Genomic DNA, 16,346 nt, shown 5'->3' with positions numbered 1-16,346 from the left:
CCACCAGGCGGGGTCCACCTGAACCTGAAGCCAATGATGGAGGAGAGTTGCCATCACTTTGCATTAATGAGAAATCTCTTTCGTGTAAGTTTAGACAGTAAGATTTGGAGGTGTATTCATTACTGCAGCTTAGCATACTATAAGGAGATAAAGGGAAGAAAAAATGTTTTTTATGAATTAACTAGACTGAACCCCCAGGAATGTGGAAGTGTATTGACTATGGGGGAGGGCAAAGGCAGCCGGAGAGTCTGTCTAAAGACACCACAGCAACTACAACCCTTTTGTACTGAGAATCAGGGACATTTTGTCATAGAGGCAACGTCTATTTCAACACAAAGATTATCCTAAAACAAAGGGATACCTCTTTGAGAGCTCCTTTTTATGTACCGATATTGAATATGCTGTTTTCACTTGTTAAGGGCAGATTTCCAAAACATAAGAGGGGAGTAATGCAAGAGGAAGTGTTATGAGCTCTCCCTAGCATCCCCACTCACATATCAGCTAATCAAAAGTTTCCAGATCGTCATGTCCTGGGGTCTATTATGATACTTCAAGAAATGGAATCCTATCCTATCTTAGGGATGGGGTTATCAAGGGTATGGTAAGTTCTTACCATTTGCTCCTGTAATTACATACGGTACATTTTTAAAAAAGTAATAAATCGCAGAGCATCTGACCAAAGGTAGCTCCCTAGTCCACAAGATTCTGGGTGGAAACAAAAGCATCTCAGGAGGAAGAGAGTTTCAGCCCAGAGCTGACCTTCTCCAGGTACTGCTAACATTGGAAGGAGGTTAATTTCTCGTCTTAACATCTCTATGAAGTAATTAGGTCATGAGACCTAATTCTGTTCTGCATAGTTGGTTATTTGACCCTTTTGCAGAGTTGACCGAGAGGACCATACAGATGGTGCATGATCAATTGGAGGCATTTGGGGCAGCATACTCTTACCTGAAGGACCATTCTCAGAGTCTGACCTTGTTTACATGTCTCCTCACTGCATGATGCTTTTAGTCCAACCCCCCATTGCCCCCTGGGGATAATACCCAAACTCCTTAACACACCACCTAAGGCCTCTACCCTCTGGCCCCAACCACCCCACCTCCTCAGCCCCATCTCACTTCCTCTCCTTGCCGAGAACCATTCATAGACCCCCCAAATAGGCCAGCTTCTTCCTGCCTCCCTCCTTTTGACACATGCTCTTTCCTCTACCCTTCATCTGCGTCTCCGACTGGAAGTTTATCACTAAGATGAAGCTGGCATTTCTATTCCCAGCATCTAGCACAGACAGTCATATCATAAACTCTGAAAAAATCTTCTGTTGAATGAATAAGTTCATCAATAAAGGCACACTGCCCAAAGTGTAAATATAGAATGTCTAGGTCAAACCTTCACACACAGCAGAAGCTAAATAACCGTTTATTGAGTGAATAATTAAGCTCTTAATAATTAGCTCCGTTCTTGGTTGAACAAGGAGAGATTTTCTATGGTTCTTTCACCAACAGTCTCAGTAACCACTGAGGAGGAAGAACAATTCTGAAAGTTACAAGTTTGTACCAAGCTGTCCTTGAACAGCCAATGGAATCCAAGTTTTAAAGACCAAGTAATACAGTAATTCAGCTTCTCTTTAATAACTAAAAGAAAGTGAATTGGCAATGTTTGCTGTTGTTTTTATTGTGTTTCTCTAGTGAGGTTTTGAAAAATATCCCTTCTTGGAATTGTTTTAAATAAATAAATCTTTAAAAAATTAAGCAAGTAGTGGTTTTGCATAGGGCCCATAAGATTGCTAGATGTTGTAAGATTAAAAGCAAGCCAACAAATAAAAACCAAAGGCTTTGGGGCAGAAAATTACATTTTTAAAAAATGTACTGTGTCTGACCACATACATAGGACCCAATGAAAAGAGTGGTGGTGGACAGATTAAGGCAGAGGAAATGGGAATCCATATGAAGGAAATTATATGAAAGAAGAAAAATTAACTATGATCTAACTGTTCATCCCAATAATGGCTAGTTTGAAGGAAAATGAAATGTTTGCATTGTGTTTTAGAACTAATCTGTTCAAGTCATTGATCTTTTTCACTGAAAATAACTGTTTCCCAAGGGGATAACTTTAATCCCATTCTTAATTCTAGAGTGGTATTTATGGCCTTTTATTTTGCTTGAGTTAATTAGAACTAAATCAATGTGGTCAGAGTCAGCAAAATCAATTTTCCATAGCAAACATAATTTAAAGCTTTTAATGAATAAACCTCTACAACCAACATTTAAATAAATGTAGTTTGCTACAATGACTATTCTTCATCTTAAAGCTTCAAGGAAAAAGTCCTCGGAACTAGTAAAACAAACGCCGTATTAAAGGGAAGCTCTTAGCCATTGACCAAAACCCACACTCTAGGTGACAAGATACTGAATAAGTCTAGAGGTAACCTTAATTTTGGTTGGTGGTATATACATATTTTCTTATCCTCTCTCTTTAGCTACACACACACACACACACACACACACACACACACACACAAACTATTAAAAACATTTGCATCCTCTCAATTGTGCCCCTCCCTGGAAATCATGGCTTTTTTATTCAATTTTAACAAAGGCTGAATTAAAGATATTTGGGGATCATCTTTAATTCTACACTGGATATGAGGTTTTAAGAAGACAAAGGAGTCCAAGAACCCGGGTGTCTGGGAGAATGATGGTAGCATTCAATCAGTCGGTATTTATTGAGCAACTAGTAGGAGGCAAGCATTATTCTAAGTGCTGGGAATACAGAGATGAGCAGAAAAAGGGAGAAATCTCTGCCCTCTGGAGCTTACATTTTAGTGGGAAGGAGGGAGGAAAGATTGACAATGAAAGAATAAGTAAAAATTAGAAGATGTAGCTATTACAGAAGAAACAAAGCAGAGAAGGGACACAGTGAGTGCCAGGGGCAGGGGTAGGAGATGGCAATTGTAAACAGAATGGTCTTTCCTGGGAAGGTGACATTTAAGCAAAGACTTGAAGGAGGAGAGAAAGCAAAGATGTTGATATCTTACTGAAATATCCACAGGCGAAAGTTTTCCAGGCAGAGAGGAACAGTGAGTGCAAAATGCCCTTAAAGCAGGAGACCAGCTGGTGTGCTCTAGACTCTTCTGCCCAATAGAGTAGCCACTAGCCATATGTGACGATTTAGATTTAAATTAATTAAACTTTAATTAAATTTAATTTTTTTAATTTAAATGAAATTTAAAATTCAGTTTCTCAGTTTGTACTTGCCACAATTCACGTACCAAATAGCCACCATATTGGACAGTGCCTGTAGAGAACATGTCCATCATAGAAAGTTCTATTGAAAGCTTTGCTCTAGAAAGAACCAGACCAGTATTGCTGGAGTAGAGTGAAGGGGGGAGTAACAGATGAGGTCAGAGTTTAAAGGAGCACAGTTGTGTAGGACTTTGATGGCCATTGCAGGAACTTTGGCTTTCATTCTGAGTGGGACAGAAAGTCTGAGTATTTTATTAGAGAAGTAACTTGATCTGACTTGACATTTAGAAGAATCACTCTGAGATATTTTTACAATAATCTAGATGAACGATGATGGAAGGCAGACAAGGGTGATTACAGCAGAGGAGGTGAAAGGGTTCTGTGTGAATTTCGAAGTAGGTGCCAACAGATCAAGCTGGCAAAAATGTTGTGGGGTGTGTCATGATGAAGACAGTGAAGTCAAGAAAGAGGCCAGTGTTAGTGGCACCGGAGAAGCTAAGACAGGTTTTAGACTGATTTGACTTTGAGATGATGATAGCACAACTGAAAATGTCTAATAGGCAATCAGAGAAGTGAGCTCAGATGAGAAGAGGCCCTGAATATGGATGTGAGATTCATGGGCATATGTGTAAGAGAGAAGCAAGAATGGAGGCCCAAGAGAAGACTCCTAAAGGCTTAAAGAACTGCCATAGGAGGAAAGTGGGTAAGGAAAGGAGACCAATTTTTAGAGCCTTAGAAGAATGGAGGTGTCAAATGTAACAGAAACACTAGATAGTCCAAAAAAATGATCGCACGGGGAAATGGCCACAGATTTTTTGGAAGGGCATTGGTCTCCAAGAGTGCAGTCTCTATGAAGGTGGGGGAAGGAGCCTGGCATGGGGGAGAGAATCTAGATTGAAATGATGTCCACGACAATAGAGGAGGGGGGGGGACTACTGTTACTGAGAAAGGAGAGTGTAATAAACTTTGGCATTTCTCAGGACTTATGAAAAGTTTCTAAAACAATCATTAAATTTGATCCAGTCAAATGCTAATGTCATTTGTGTTAAAACATTGTCTTGTGGCAAACTGAATATACTTTCTGTAAAAAAACAAAACAAAACAAAAAAAAAACATTTATTTTTTTAAGTAATCTCTACAGCTAAAGAGGGGCTCAAACTTACAACCCAGAGATCAAGAGTCCCACGCTCTACCAACTAAGCCAGCCGGGCACCCCCAAACTAAATATACCTTTTAACATTCAGAGTTTATTTAGGCCAAGGGGTAATAATGAAAGAAAGGGGGGGAGGAAGGAAGGAAGGAAGTGGGGAAGGGAAAAAGGAAGAAATAACACGCTGTAAGAGGTAAATTTTAATTTTCCTGCAATCCGGATGGGGAAGGAATAGTCACAGTGCTCATTCTTTAAAAGTGGGCAAAGATGGTAAACACTGAACACTAGAAAGGGGGCAAGGAGAAAGCTGTAGGTGTCCTTTGAGCTCCCCTCCACCACAGGAGCCCTGGTCAAAGGGTGAATGGGAAAGCCCAGAGACTCAGACAGCATCCAGTTGCATTTTTCCTGGTAGGATTTCAGAAACAAGCCGATTTAAATTCAAAAAAAATTGAGATCTGGTTGAGTGAGTCTGTCCTATTTAACAGATGAGGTACTGAGACCCAGAGAGGTGAAATAAATTGCCCCAGATAATTGCTAGTACTATCTAGAGCCAGACCCAGAACTTGGTGTGGGGGAAGGGGGGCTCATTCCGGGTCCACAGATGCCCAGCTCTGTCTGCCTCACTGTTCCACTATACGAGTGGGACCCTCCTATTTAAGACGGACAGATCAAACCCAGCAAATGCAACACTGAGTTGTACTTAATGTGCGGGGGAGGTTAACGCGAGCCGGAGTGGGGGTAGGGATTAATGAGACTTGAAGAGCTCTATGGATTTGATGACAGAATACTGGCTTTCTAAAACTGCCTTGGTAACAGGCCTCCTGAAGTCTGCCTTGGTGTAAAATTGTGCCTTACTTGCCATGCTGACCAGCGCACAAATGAAATCCGCAACGTTGACAAGTGTCCATCTCACGGACATCTGGGTAATAACTCCTGGGAGTATTTTTATAAAAATTCATTGTGATACAACCCCTGAGTATCCTGAGACGTGATGAGAGGCAGGACCAGGGGTGTAGTTAAAAAAAAAAAAAAAAATAGAGTTAGGCATAGGGAGGTGGATTGCTAACAAGGGGATGGAACGGAAAGCAGCAGGCTGGACCCCTGGCGGACCTCTGGGCCTTCCCGTTTCTAGGGCCGCCAGCGTCCTTGGTTACCGCCGGACGAAGGCGCTCTCTCTGCGCGGACTCCGAGTCTGCGCTCCGCGGGCCGCGCCACCCCAGCGCCCCCTGGCGCCGGGGGGAGCGGGCGGAAGGGCACAGGCCGACCCGTGCCCTTCCTCCCCCCCCCGCCCCCCCCCAAGATCCGGGTCGGAGCCTGGGTCGTGCGGCGAGGAATAACGCCGGCCGGGGCTTTGCTAAGCGACCACCCCGAGCCAGCCCTAAGGGGGCTCTGCCAGGAACTAAAGCGAGGGCGAGCCACCCGGACTCACGTTGTACTCCCTCAGCCAGCACTCTAGCTTGTCGTGCATCAGTCGTAAAGTTTCGCTCGAGACCAGTTTCCTCACGTTTTCTGCCATCGCTCACTTTTCCACTCGGCCCCGCTCTGGGAGATGGAGACGTGGAGGGGACGAGGCGGTGGCCTCCGCAGGACCCCGGGCTGATGTGGCGGGAAGGGTGTTCTTTTCCTGAGGGGCTCAGAGCGCGGCTGGCCCTTCCATCCTCCCCCTCGGGTCAGACGGGGCAGGTTTCGGGAAGCCGGGGGGAGGTGCCCTGGGCCACAGCCGCCGCGCCTCAGCCGCCTCCCCCGCGGCCGCCGGGAGCCCCAGCCAGAAATACCCCGGCGATTATTAAACAAACCTTGACGTGGGCGGGCGGCTGCTAGGGACGCGCACCGCGCGCGCCTTGGCAACGCCTGCCTCTGCGGCCAGCCCCGACAGCTACTCCCACCCAGCGCCCACCCCGCCGCCTTCCCCGCCGCCCCCGGGGCCGGGCACGCGCCCCAGCGCGCACTGGAGCCGCTCCTGCTCCTGCTCCCGCTGCTCCTGCTCCCGCTGCTCCTGCTGCTCCTGCTAGCCGAAGGCGAGGCCGCCCAAGGCCCCTCACTCCGGATGGGGCCGGGGGTCGGAGGGGCTAAGCCTACAGACGGCCGCTAGCTACTCCGTCCCTTGCTTGATGGAGCGAGACTCGCCCGCCGTGCGGGATGGGGGGCATCCCGAGGCCTCTAGCCTGAAAAAGCCAAGGTTGTTTCTCCACTGACAGTTTGGTTAGGCAGGAGGTAAGCCCTTCTTTGGCGCCCTCCTTTATTCTCTTAACTTCTCCGACCTTCAGTGCTTCGTTTGTAACACCTAGGATTTGGTGGGTGCCCAAGTCAGGAGATCTGAAGCTCCAGGACGTTCACAAACCAAAGTTAATCCTCGGGCTTAGACAAGATTTGGTATAGTTTTAGAATCATTGAGCACTCTAAAGTTTCATTTAATTCTCATTCTCCAACTGAAACTTTGTGGAAGTTCAGACCCGGTTTGGCACTCTTTCAAAAGGGTGCATTAAGCCACAACGGTAGTTTAAACTGCTTAAGAAATGAAACAATTTCAACCATCATTAAGCACTTTAGAAGCCCTTATTTTATATGCATCAAATGATGAGCTGATTGCAAATCATTCTTATCTAGTCATTAAAACAGCAGGAATGGAGCCCGGCCTCAGCGAGCTAGCTAGCTAGTTTAATTCAGTTCCATTTCTTTAGGTACTTGAAAATATATGAACATTGCATGTGTCCAAATATGGTAATATTCAAAATTATACCACCTCTTTTTTTTGTTCTTGTTTCTCTTAATTACAGTGGTTTTCTGTCCTCCAGTAAAAATGAGAGGCTCCTTTCTGGAGCCTGGGTTGCTACTATCTTCTGTAGACTACAAAATAAGAACTATAGAAGTTCTCATCACAAGGAAAAAAATTTGTGACTATGTGTAGTGATGGATGCTAACTAGATTTATTGTGTTGGTCATTTCACAATATATGCAAATACTGAATCATTTCATTGTACACCTGAAACTAATATAATGTTATATGTCACTTATATCTCAATAAAAACAAAAGGAACAACAAGGACCATAAAGGTACATAACACATTTTATCATAGTACAGTAATAATTACTAAAGTAAAAGAAAAAACAAAAAACCCACTAAATATTCATTAGACGCTTTCTTCCTTTAAAAAATATGTAAAGAGGGAGTAAGGGAATGGAGAAAAATCCCACAGATTTCTTAATTTGGAGCCAATTAACTGCATATTTCAATAGGCAGTTGGAATCTTTGAGCAGTCCTATTTACTTATTCATAAAAAACAAGTTGGAATATTTGCTTATGTTAGATTAGGGGTTAAATCCTCTTCCTTGCTGTGGGCTCTTTAACTGCTACTCCTTGTTTACACTATCTATAAACAAGGAACAACAGTTCTTCACAGGATTATTATGAGACTAAATAAAAAAATTTGTGTGATGTGTTTAACACAGTGCTTGGCACAGGGCTTCACAAATGCATGATCATTATTACTACAATGTAGATCACAATACTACATTTAATAGAGATAACTAGGTTGGAAACAATCTAAACTCCAACAATAAGGTGATGGTTGAGCAAATCCTTCAATGAAAAGTTGCACAATAGAAATCTTGTTACTGAAGAATATCTATTGTCTAGGAATTCTTACTATATTAAGTGAAAAAGCAGGGACACTAAATTATCTATATTGTGTTATACAATATAAACTCAAAGTGTGATTATGTTATTTTAATTTGCTCCTTTATACTTTTTTGATTTTCCGAATTTCTACCGTGAATACTGATTGCTTTTATGAAAACTTATTCAGAAGCAGAGTTACCCAAAGAATTATACCACCTTCAGAAAAATGTTAGCCAAAATAACAATATTAAGCTGATTCAAAACAGAATGTGCTTTGACCAAATGTCCAAATTACTAATTTAATAGTCTTCTAGTCTTAAGAGAGAATGGATCTTTGAAATCACTTTAGAATTTGCCACCTGATATTGTTTATGTCTACATATGCTCTAGCCCCATGGCTGGATTCAAGACCCTTACGGCCTGCAGTGTTTTGGGTACCTCTTAGTTTCCCCAGAACTCCGGAGCATGCGCTGTGTGTAGCAGGAAACACGTTTATCACTAGCAAAGCAGCATAGTCATCAATGACTCAAAACAAAGCAAGTGTTTTATGTATTTATTCATTATTTACTCCCCACTACTTCCAAAAGAGGATCTGAGATAACTTACAGTAAGAGACTTGTAGAAAATATCATTGTTAGATTAGAAATACTTTTTTAGTGGAAAAAGCAAATATGCCCCCGTTTTAAGCCTATGTACGAAGATTGAGCTTCATTTAACATTTAATCTGTACCTTGTGGAAGCCAACGCAGAAAGGAAAATGACTTTCATGATTATTATTATTATTTGAGTTTAGAAGTATACATTCCACTTCTTTGAATGGAACACATTTTCCTGGTACCAATCACAAAATATGCTTATGCTTTTCCAAAGAGCCTAGAACAACGCAGATGATGGTGTCTTTAATACGTCCCCCACTTTTTTTAGAAAATATAGAAACAATCTTGACATGATTGTTTCTTGCGGTCACCTTTGATCAATGCCAAAGGGGTAACACTAGAACTCATGTCATCAGAGAGGGCCAAGCAACTGACTCGGCATTTCTTAGCTCTCTGGTGATGCTACCTGATACAAGCTTAGAACTTCCATACCTGTAGGAAGAAGCGGACATCCTCGTAAGTGCCCTTCATAATGATCCCCTCCACAGGGCTTTTGATGAGTGCTGGATAGCAATTAATTTAAGAGAGAGCTGGAGCCTGGAGTGCAAATAGTTTGTGTTGCTGATGAAAGAAGAATCCATATGCTTCATATTACAAGTGTGCAGCCAACAAGGTTGAGATTCAATTTTTAAAGACTACTTTTTTATACATACGGACAAAAACAGATTAGTAAAGGCTCTATTCGGACAGTATTTTAATTTTGTCTCAATTTGATTATTTTAGGATATTATCACTAGGCAATTATTTGGAAAGAAAAGATAAAATCAAATTTTTCTTGCATGGTACACTATCAGGCATGTTGAAGAAGTTGAAAGAACAATAAACTTGGATCATGATGGACACGCGCCCTTTATCTCACCCTCTGCCAATCAGTGGCTTCTTGTGACTTTACATAAGTCTTTAATCACCCTGAGCTTCAATTTTTTCCACCTACATAATGAAAAACATAGACTAGATCAGCTCTAAGATCTCTTGCAGTTCTGACATTCTTTAATGCTATTGTTTCATTTGTTTCTTTTTAACATACTGGTTGTGGTTCAGATTGAGCAAATCTTGCCCTTTATTTCAATTTATTTCTCAACCATCACCTTATTTTCAATTTTTGGTTCACAGTTCAGCTTGTGTCAAGTCTTGATTCTGAGACCATTAGTCAATCACCAAAAGTAGAGCATTTTTCTTGAGTACAATTTATTCTGCAGGCTTGCTGGAATAACTAATACACCTAACCTCCAGGACATAAGCAAGGGGTTTCTCTATAGTTGCACTTTTAATAAATTTAAGCCCAACTGAAACTGACAAAATCTTCCTAACTCCCTCCACCCACCCTGGCTCTCAGAACCCAAACCTGTTCTTCTTTATGCTTTCTCTCTTTCACTTTTGGACACGATCGTATTGTTGCAGTTATCACACTATATTAAACTTATTTGTCTGCCTCCTGTATGAGCTTGTGAGCTTCTTGAAGAAAGGGACAGAGGTTTATTTATCTTTCCTCAGCATAGCAACTGACTCACTCTAGGCCCTCTATAAAAGCTTGTTGAAGGAGCCTGGGTGGCTCAGTTGGTTAAGCGACTGCCTTTGGCTCAGGTCATGATCCTGGAGTCCCGGGATCGAGTCCCGCATTGGGCTCCCTGTTCAGCAGGGAGTCTGCTTCTCCCTCTGACTCCCCCCTCTCATGGTCTCTCTATCTCATTCTCTCTCTCAAATAAATAAATAAAATCTTTAAAAAAAAAAAAAAAAGCTTGTTGAACTTGGGGTGCCTGGGAGGCTCAGTCGGTTAAGCATCTGCCTTTGGCTCAGGTCATGATCCCAGGGTCCTGGGAATCGAGTCCTGCATCAGGCTCCCTGCTCTGTCAAATAAAAAAAAAATCTTTAAAAAAAAAGTTTGCTGAGCCAAATTGTTAATAAAAAGTGAAAGAAAAAAGGAAAGATGGGCGCCTGGGTGGCTCAGTTGGTTAAGCAACTGCCTTCGGCTCGGGTCATGATCCTGGGGTCCCAGGATCGAGTCCCACATCGGGCTCCCTGCTCAGCGAGGAGTCTGCTTCTCCCTCTGACCCTCCCCGCTCTCATGTACTCTCTCTCTCTCTCTCATTCTCACTCTCTCAAAAAAATAAATAAATCTTAAAAAAAAAAAAGGAAGGAAGGAAGGGAGGAGATGATTGGCTGCTTTATATCTGATGTCATAATCCTGTTGAGACAAAAGAAAGCAAAAGTTTTAATAGCCAGTTGGTGGTTCTTATGGCATCATAATTCTACCACCCAGCCAGGAGCCACTTGTTCTAGAGAAGTGTCATGTGACAAACATCTGGATGGAATAGGAAAAGTCTTTAATTTTAGAGTCCTTAACTCTAAATTTTACCTGCATTGGTCAACTGGGGAGATTTTAAGAAGCCAACAAAAGATTCACTGAACCCACTCACTGTAGTGAGAGGTGTGTTTGTATGGAATTCCACGCTGCACTAAATTAAACATAAATACATACAACAAACTGCAAGGATATACAGTGGAATCCTCATCATCATTTTCAGTTCTTCCTCACTAAGGACAGTTGCCCACCCTAAGCCAGCATGGCTGAAAGAATATTCTGTCCAGCTGTGGCTTGGATGTTTTCACAGGCACCCCTGATCCTCTTCTGTGAGCTGTGCTATTCTCGTCCAACAGCTGCCTGTGTTAGGACCTTCTTTAGGGTAGGGCCTAGTGCCATCTGAAGAAAATCTCTTAACCTTTTCTCACCCACTTGCATGAAGCTTCCTTTAAATCCAGTTTTCATTGGTGGTCTTGCTGAGGTGCTTTGTCTCCATTCACAGGTAGCAAAACACTCATTTGTCCACGTACTTCGTGTTCTCTAGTCTGAGGGCTCCCTGTACTCATTTTATCAGCCTCATTAGGTCCTTTTTATTCTCAGCTACATTGCAGGAAAGGAAAAGATTTTAAGAGACAAAAAAAAAAAAAAAAACCCACTGCCCATTGGAGAAAGAACCAATTGGTTGGGATCTGAGCTGAAGGCAGGCTCCCCCATCGCACAGAAAGCAGGGATGCTGTTTCCTGTGTCGTGCCAATAAGCCTTTCCTGCTCACAGCAACAGTTCAGAATGTTGCTATAAAATTATTTCATGCCTCTTCTTGGTTACGTGACACAAACAAGAGGAAGATTTTAATCTATCACAACTGTATCACCTTAGCACCTAAATAAACTATGGAGCTTTTGTAGCAAACACAGATTAGAATGGGGGAGCCAATTTATTGTGATTTTTGAGAGCCACAGATACTCCTCCTATCACAACACAGGTTTTCATTACCATTGTGATGGAATATTGAGGCATACTTGCCCTCAATGTTTTCAGCTCTGGAGCTAAATGCAATGGCAAATACTTGGCTCTGAAAATGGCCATTGAAGGGGTGCTCTTAGGATACATTAAGGTGTTGCAAATGTACATTGGGTGTGATCTACACTGTAAGATGTCCTTAAAGATCCCAGGAGAGGACTTGGGACACATGAGGGCAGTCCCTAAAATAAAGGACGTTGAAATAGGTTTTTTCATCACATTTGATAAACATTGACTGAATTTCTAGGTGACAGAAACATCTGCCTTAATCATAAGGCAGGATTAGACTTGGTCTCTGCTCCCTAGCATCTCATAATCTATTCAGAAGAGAGATATGTAACCATAGATCAATGTGACAAGTTACAACAGTAAATATAAAATTCTATGAAATACTGACTGATCCTTCCCTTACTTCCTCATCCAGCTCTCTGAAGAACGGATCAAAGGAAGTTGTAGAAGAGAGTGACATTTAGAGCCAGATCTGGAAGGATGGAGAAGAGTTTCACCAGGAAGAGAAGAGATGATGGAACAAAATGGACAGTAGCAAAGACACATGAAATTGCATGGACAGGCAGAGAATGATGAATGCTAGTCCAGGGTGACTGTAGGGTATTCAGGGAATCAGAGACAAGACTGTGAAGATAGTCCTGGGTTCAACTGTGATAAGTCTTGTATATCAGGGTAAAGAAGTTGATCATGATTTTGTAGGCAGTGGGGAAGCAGCAAAGAGCTGTAAACAGAAAAATGATATGTTTGAGTCTCTTTTTTATATCATATTGGTGCTCCAAGAGGTGAAATTTGGAGCAGTGTTAGACCCAGAAAGAGCTCGTACGAGACACAGATTTGAGAGTTAATGAGGTTCTTCTCTGGAGTAATGCATGGTGAGCATTAGAGTGGACATATGTCAGAGACACTTAGATGTCGGTAATATTTTTTACCCAATAGAAGAAAATTAATCCAATATTCATTCATCAGTTATTAAGTACCTATTATTTACTTGGTTCCCAGTACTTTCAGGAGCACAGAAGTTGTAACACATTCCCCCTGCTTTGTAATGAACTTACAGTCTACTCTGGAGCAAACTATACATGCATGAAAAGTAAAATAACACAAGATAGTGTATTATTAAGTATCAAAGCGTCATCATAGCAAATCAGTGCAATCGCAATTACTGGGGGGCTGCAGAAATCAGAAATTTGTGATAAGGAAAAAAATTAGGAAGGGCTTCCCAGCTAGTATCCAAAATCTATAAAGAACTTATCAAACTCAACACCCAAAGAACAAATAATCCAATCAAAAAATGGGCAGACGACATGAACAGACATTTTTCCAAAGAAGACATCCAAATGGCCAACAGACACATGAAAAAGTGCTCAGCATCGCTCGGCATCAGGGAAATCCAAATCAAAACCTCAATGAGATACCACCTCACACCAGTCAGAATGGCTAGAATTAACAAGTCAGGAAATGACAGATGTTGGCGGGGATGGGGAGAAAGGGGAACCCTCCTACACTGTTGGTGGGAATGCAAGCTGGTGCAACCACTCTGGAAAACAGTATGGAGGTTCCTCAAACAGTTGAAAATAGAGCTACCATATGATCCAGCAATTGCACTACTGGGTATTTACCACAAAGATACAAATGTAGGGATCCAAAGGGGTACATGCACCCCAATGTTTATAGCAGCAATGTCCACAATAGCCAAACTGTGGAAAGAGCCAAGATATCCATCGACAGATGAATGGATAAAGAAGAAGTGGTATATATACACAATGGAATATTACGCAGCCATCAAAAGGAATGAGATCTTGCCATTTGCAACGACATGGATGGAACTGGAGGGTGTTATGCTGAGTGAAATAAGTCAATCAGAGAAAGACATGTATCATATGGCCTCACTGATATGAGGAATTTTTAACCTCAGGAAACAAACTGAGTGTTGCTGGAGTGGTGGGGGGTGGGAGGGATGGGGTGGCTGGGTGATAGACATTGGGGAGGGTATGTGCTATGGTGAGCGCTGTGAATTGTGCAAGACTGTTGAATCACAGATCTGTACTTCTGAAACAAACAATGCAATATATGTTAAGAAAAAAAAAGAAGAAGATAGCAGGAGGGGAAGAATGAAGGGCAGTAAGTCGGAGGGGGAGACGAACCATGAGAGACGATGGACTCTGAAAAACAAACTGAGGGTTCTAGAGGGGAGGGGGGTTGGGGGCTGGGTTAGCCTGGTGATGGGTATTAAAGAGGGCACGTTCTGCGTGGAGCACTGGGTGTTATGCACAAACAATGAATCATGGAACACTACATCAAAAACTAATGATGTAATGTATGGTGATTAACATAACAATAAAAAAATAAAAAAATAAAAAGAAGGGCTTCCCAGAAGAGATATCCCTTGAGCTGAGTTTTGGCGGACAAGGAGGAGAATAGCTAGATAAAATAGAGAAATAGCCACATCTGCAAAAGCACAGAGACATTAAGAACTTGATGCATTCAGGCAAACAGATGGGAACTGCAAATACCACACATGGCTGGAGTGTAGGATGAGTTTGTAGAAGGGGCAGGGAATGAGGCTAAAAAAGAGGTAGACAGGGACCAGAAAGTACAGAACTTTATGTGCTAATATAAAGAATTTTCATTGTGAAAGTTATTGGAGGATTTTCAAGTTCAGGATGAAGAGTGTCATGATTGCGTTTGTATTTTTAGAAAGATCACACTACAAAGAGTATAGAATGACTTTGAAGGTTTCGGACTGGATGGTGGTGTCATTCACTAAGGGAACACCCAAAGAGCAGATTGGGGAGGAACGATTTTAAGTCCAATTTTTTAACGTGTTGGGCTTGAAGTGTGTGTTGGTTTCCTAAGGGCTACTGTAACAAATTTGATGGCTTCAAACAACAGAAATTTATTTTCTCACAGTTCTGGAGGTTAGAATTCAGAAAATCAGCGGGGTTAGTTCCTTCTGGAAGCTCTTAGGGAGAATCTGATCCATGCCTCTCTCCTAGCTTCTGGTGACAAGTTGTAGCATTTCTTGCCTTGTAGAAACATTACTCCAACCTCTGCCTCTGCCTTCACATTGTCTTCTCTTCTGTATGTGTCTTTGTCCTCTCCTCCTCTTTTAAGGACACCAGTCATGAGATTTAGAGCCCAACCCAAATCCAGGGTGAGCTCTCGTGAGATATTTAACTTATTTATATCTGCAAAGACCCTATTTCCAAATAACATCACATTTGCAGGTACTGGTGATTGGGACTTGGATATATTTTTGCTGGGGGGGACACTATTCAATGCATTTATAAGGTGAATGAAGGGATAACTGTCTTCATAATCTGACTAGTACTCTAGGCTTGGTTTGCACTTCCAAAGGCACAAGGAAATACAGAATTAAAGACTATGTTATGTTGTAGAAAGAGCAAAAACTAGTCAGAAGGATCTAGGTTCAATCCAGACTCTATATTAGTTGAAAACTTGGTTAGCCTTTTAACCTCTATGAGTCTTGATTTCTTTATTTGTAAAATGGGAATAATATGACCTATTATAAAACTGGCAGGGAAGTTAAAGTCTCATTCCCAGGTATATGGTAGATGCTATTATTTCAAAAAAAAATAAGCTTGAAGATAACACATTTGGGAATGACCCACATTAAAGATGGGGTTATGTGAGTATACTGAGTGTTTAGACTATAGCAATTGAAAACAAGAAGAACTGGGAGGTGTCCTGTCAGAGAGATGGAGATCAGCAATGAGGACTCCAAACCAACACACACTTCAAGCCCAACATGTCAAAAAATTGGACTCTAAGGGGCATTTGGCATCAAGAAAATCAATTATCAGGTATCTCACCACCTAAGTCAAAGAGAAGTTAGCAAAATGAAGGCAGGGCTTCTAGTCTTAAAAACTGGGATATCAGGCAGATTTCTAAGATGTTTATGAAGTTTCTATGCTCTGCCAGGCACTCCAGGTAAAAGGACAAGTAAGACATGAACCTTCCTGACAGAGCTCACCATCTTTTAGGTGACATCAGACAAGTAAACAAGATAAAATATAACACAACATGATGTACTACAAAAAACAGCAGAGTTAAGGGACAGACCAGCTAAAAACTGGCTGTGGGAGCCTGGGAAGGCTTTAGAGAGAATGTGACATTTGGATGGATTCTAGGAGGATGAATAGAGTGTGCTTGCCAGAGAGAAAAAGAGAAGCTCTTTCTAAGCAGAGGAAAAAGAGGCAAAGCATAGGAAGTAAGGACCAGAACTGGAGACAGGAACTGAGGATCAGTCAAAAGCCCAGTTATCTGAGTTGATAAATGAAACCAGAGCCAGAGTATTAACAGACCTACTGCTGACTCCCAACAGTTT

At 41.9% G+C, this 16,346-nt stretch overlaps 1 protein-coding gene across 5 annotated transcripts in view; it reads right to left on the bottom strand.

Annotated features, from left to right (window-relative positions):
- Positions 1–6,148, bottom strand: part of SPATA18 (spermatogenesis associated 18) — a 36,969-nt gene extending 30,821 nt beyond the window's left edge. For 2 of the 5 annotated variants that reach the window (XR_004819921.1, XM_035726231.1), the window contains exon 1: positions 5,822–6,146. Coding sequence is in view for 2 of the 5 variants with exons in the window: in XM_035726231.1 (XP_035582124.1) it covers positions 5,822–5,908 (87 nt within the window). In the remaining 3 variants the exon portion in view is untranslated. Of the gene's footprint in view, positions 1–5,821 lie in introns of all 5 variants that reach the window. The other 3 variants (XR_004819919.1, XR_004819920.1, XM_035726232.1) reach the window with 3 other exon arrangements.
- Positions 6,149–16,346: the final 10,198 nt, after the last annotated feature.

This window comes from Zalophus californianus, chromosome 2 (assembly GCF_009762305.2).
Source record: "Zalophus californianus isolate mZalCal1 chromosome 2, mZalCal1.pri.v2, whole genome shotgun sequence".
NCBI classification, from domain to species: Eukaryota; Metazoa; Chordata; class Mammalia; order Carnivora; family Otariidae; genus Zalophus; species Zalophus californianus.
The sequence above is the reverse complement of the archived record's forward strand: the minus strand, read 5'-3'. Positions and strand labels throughout refer to the sequence as shown.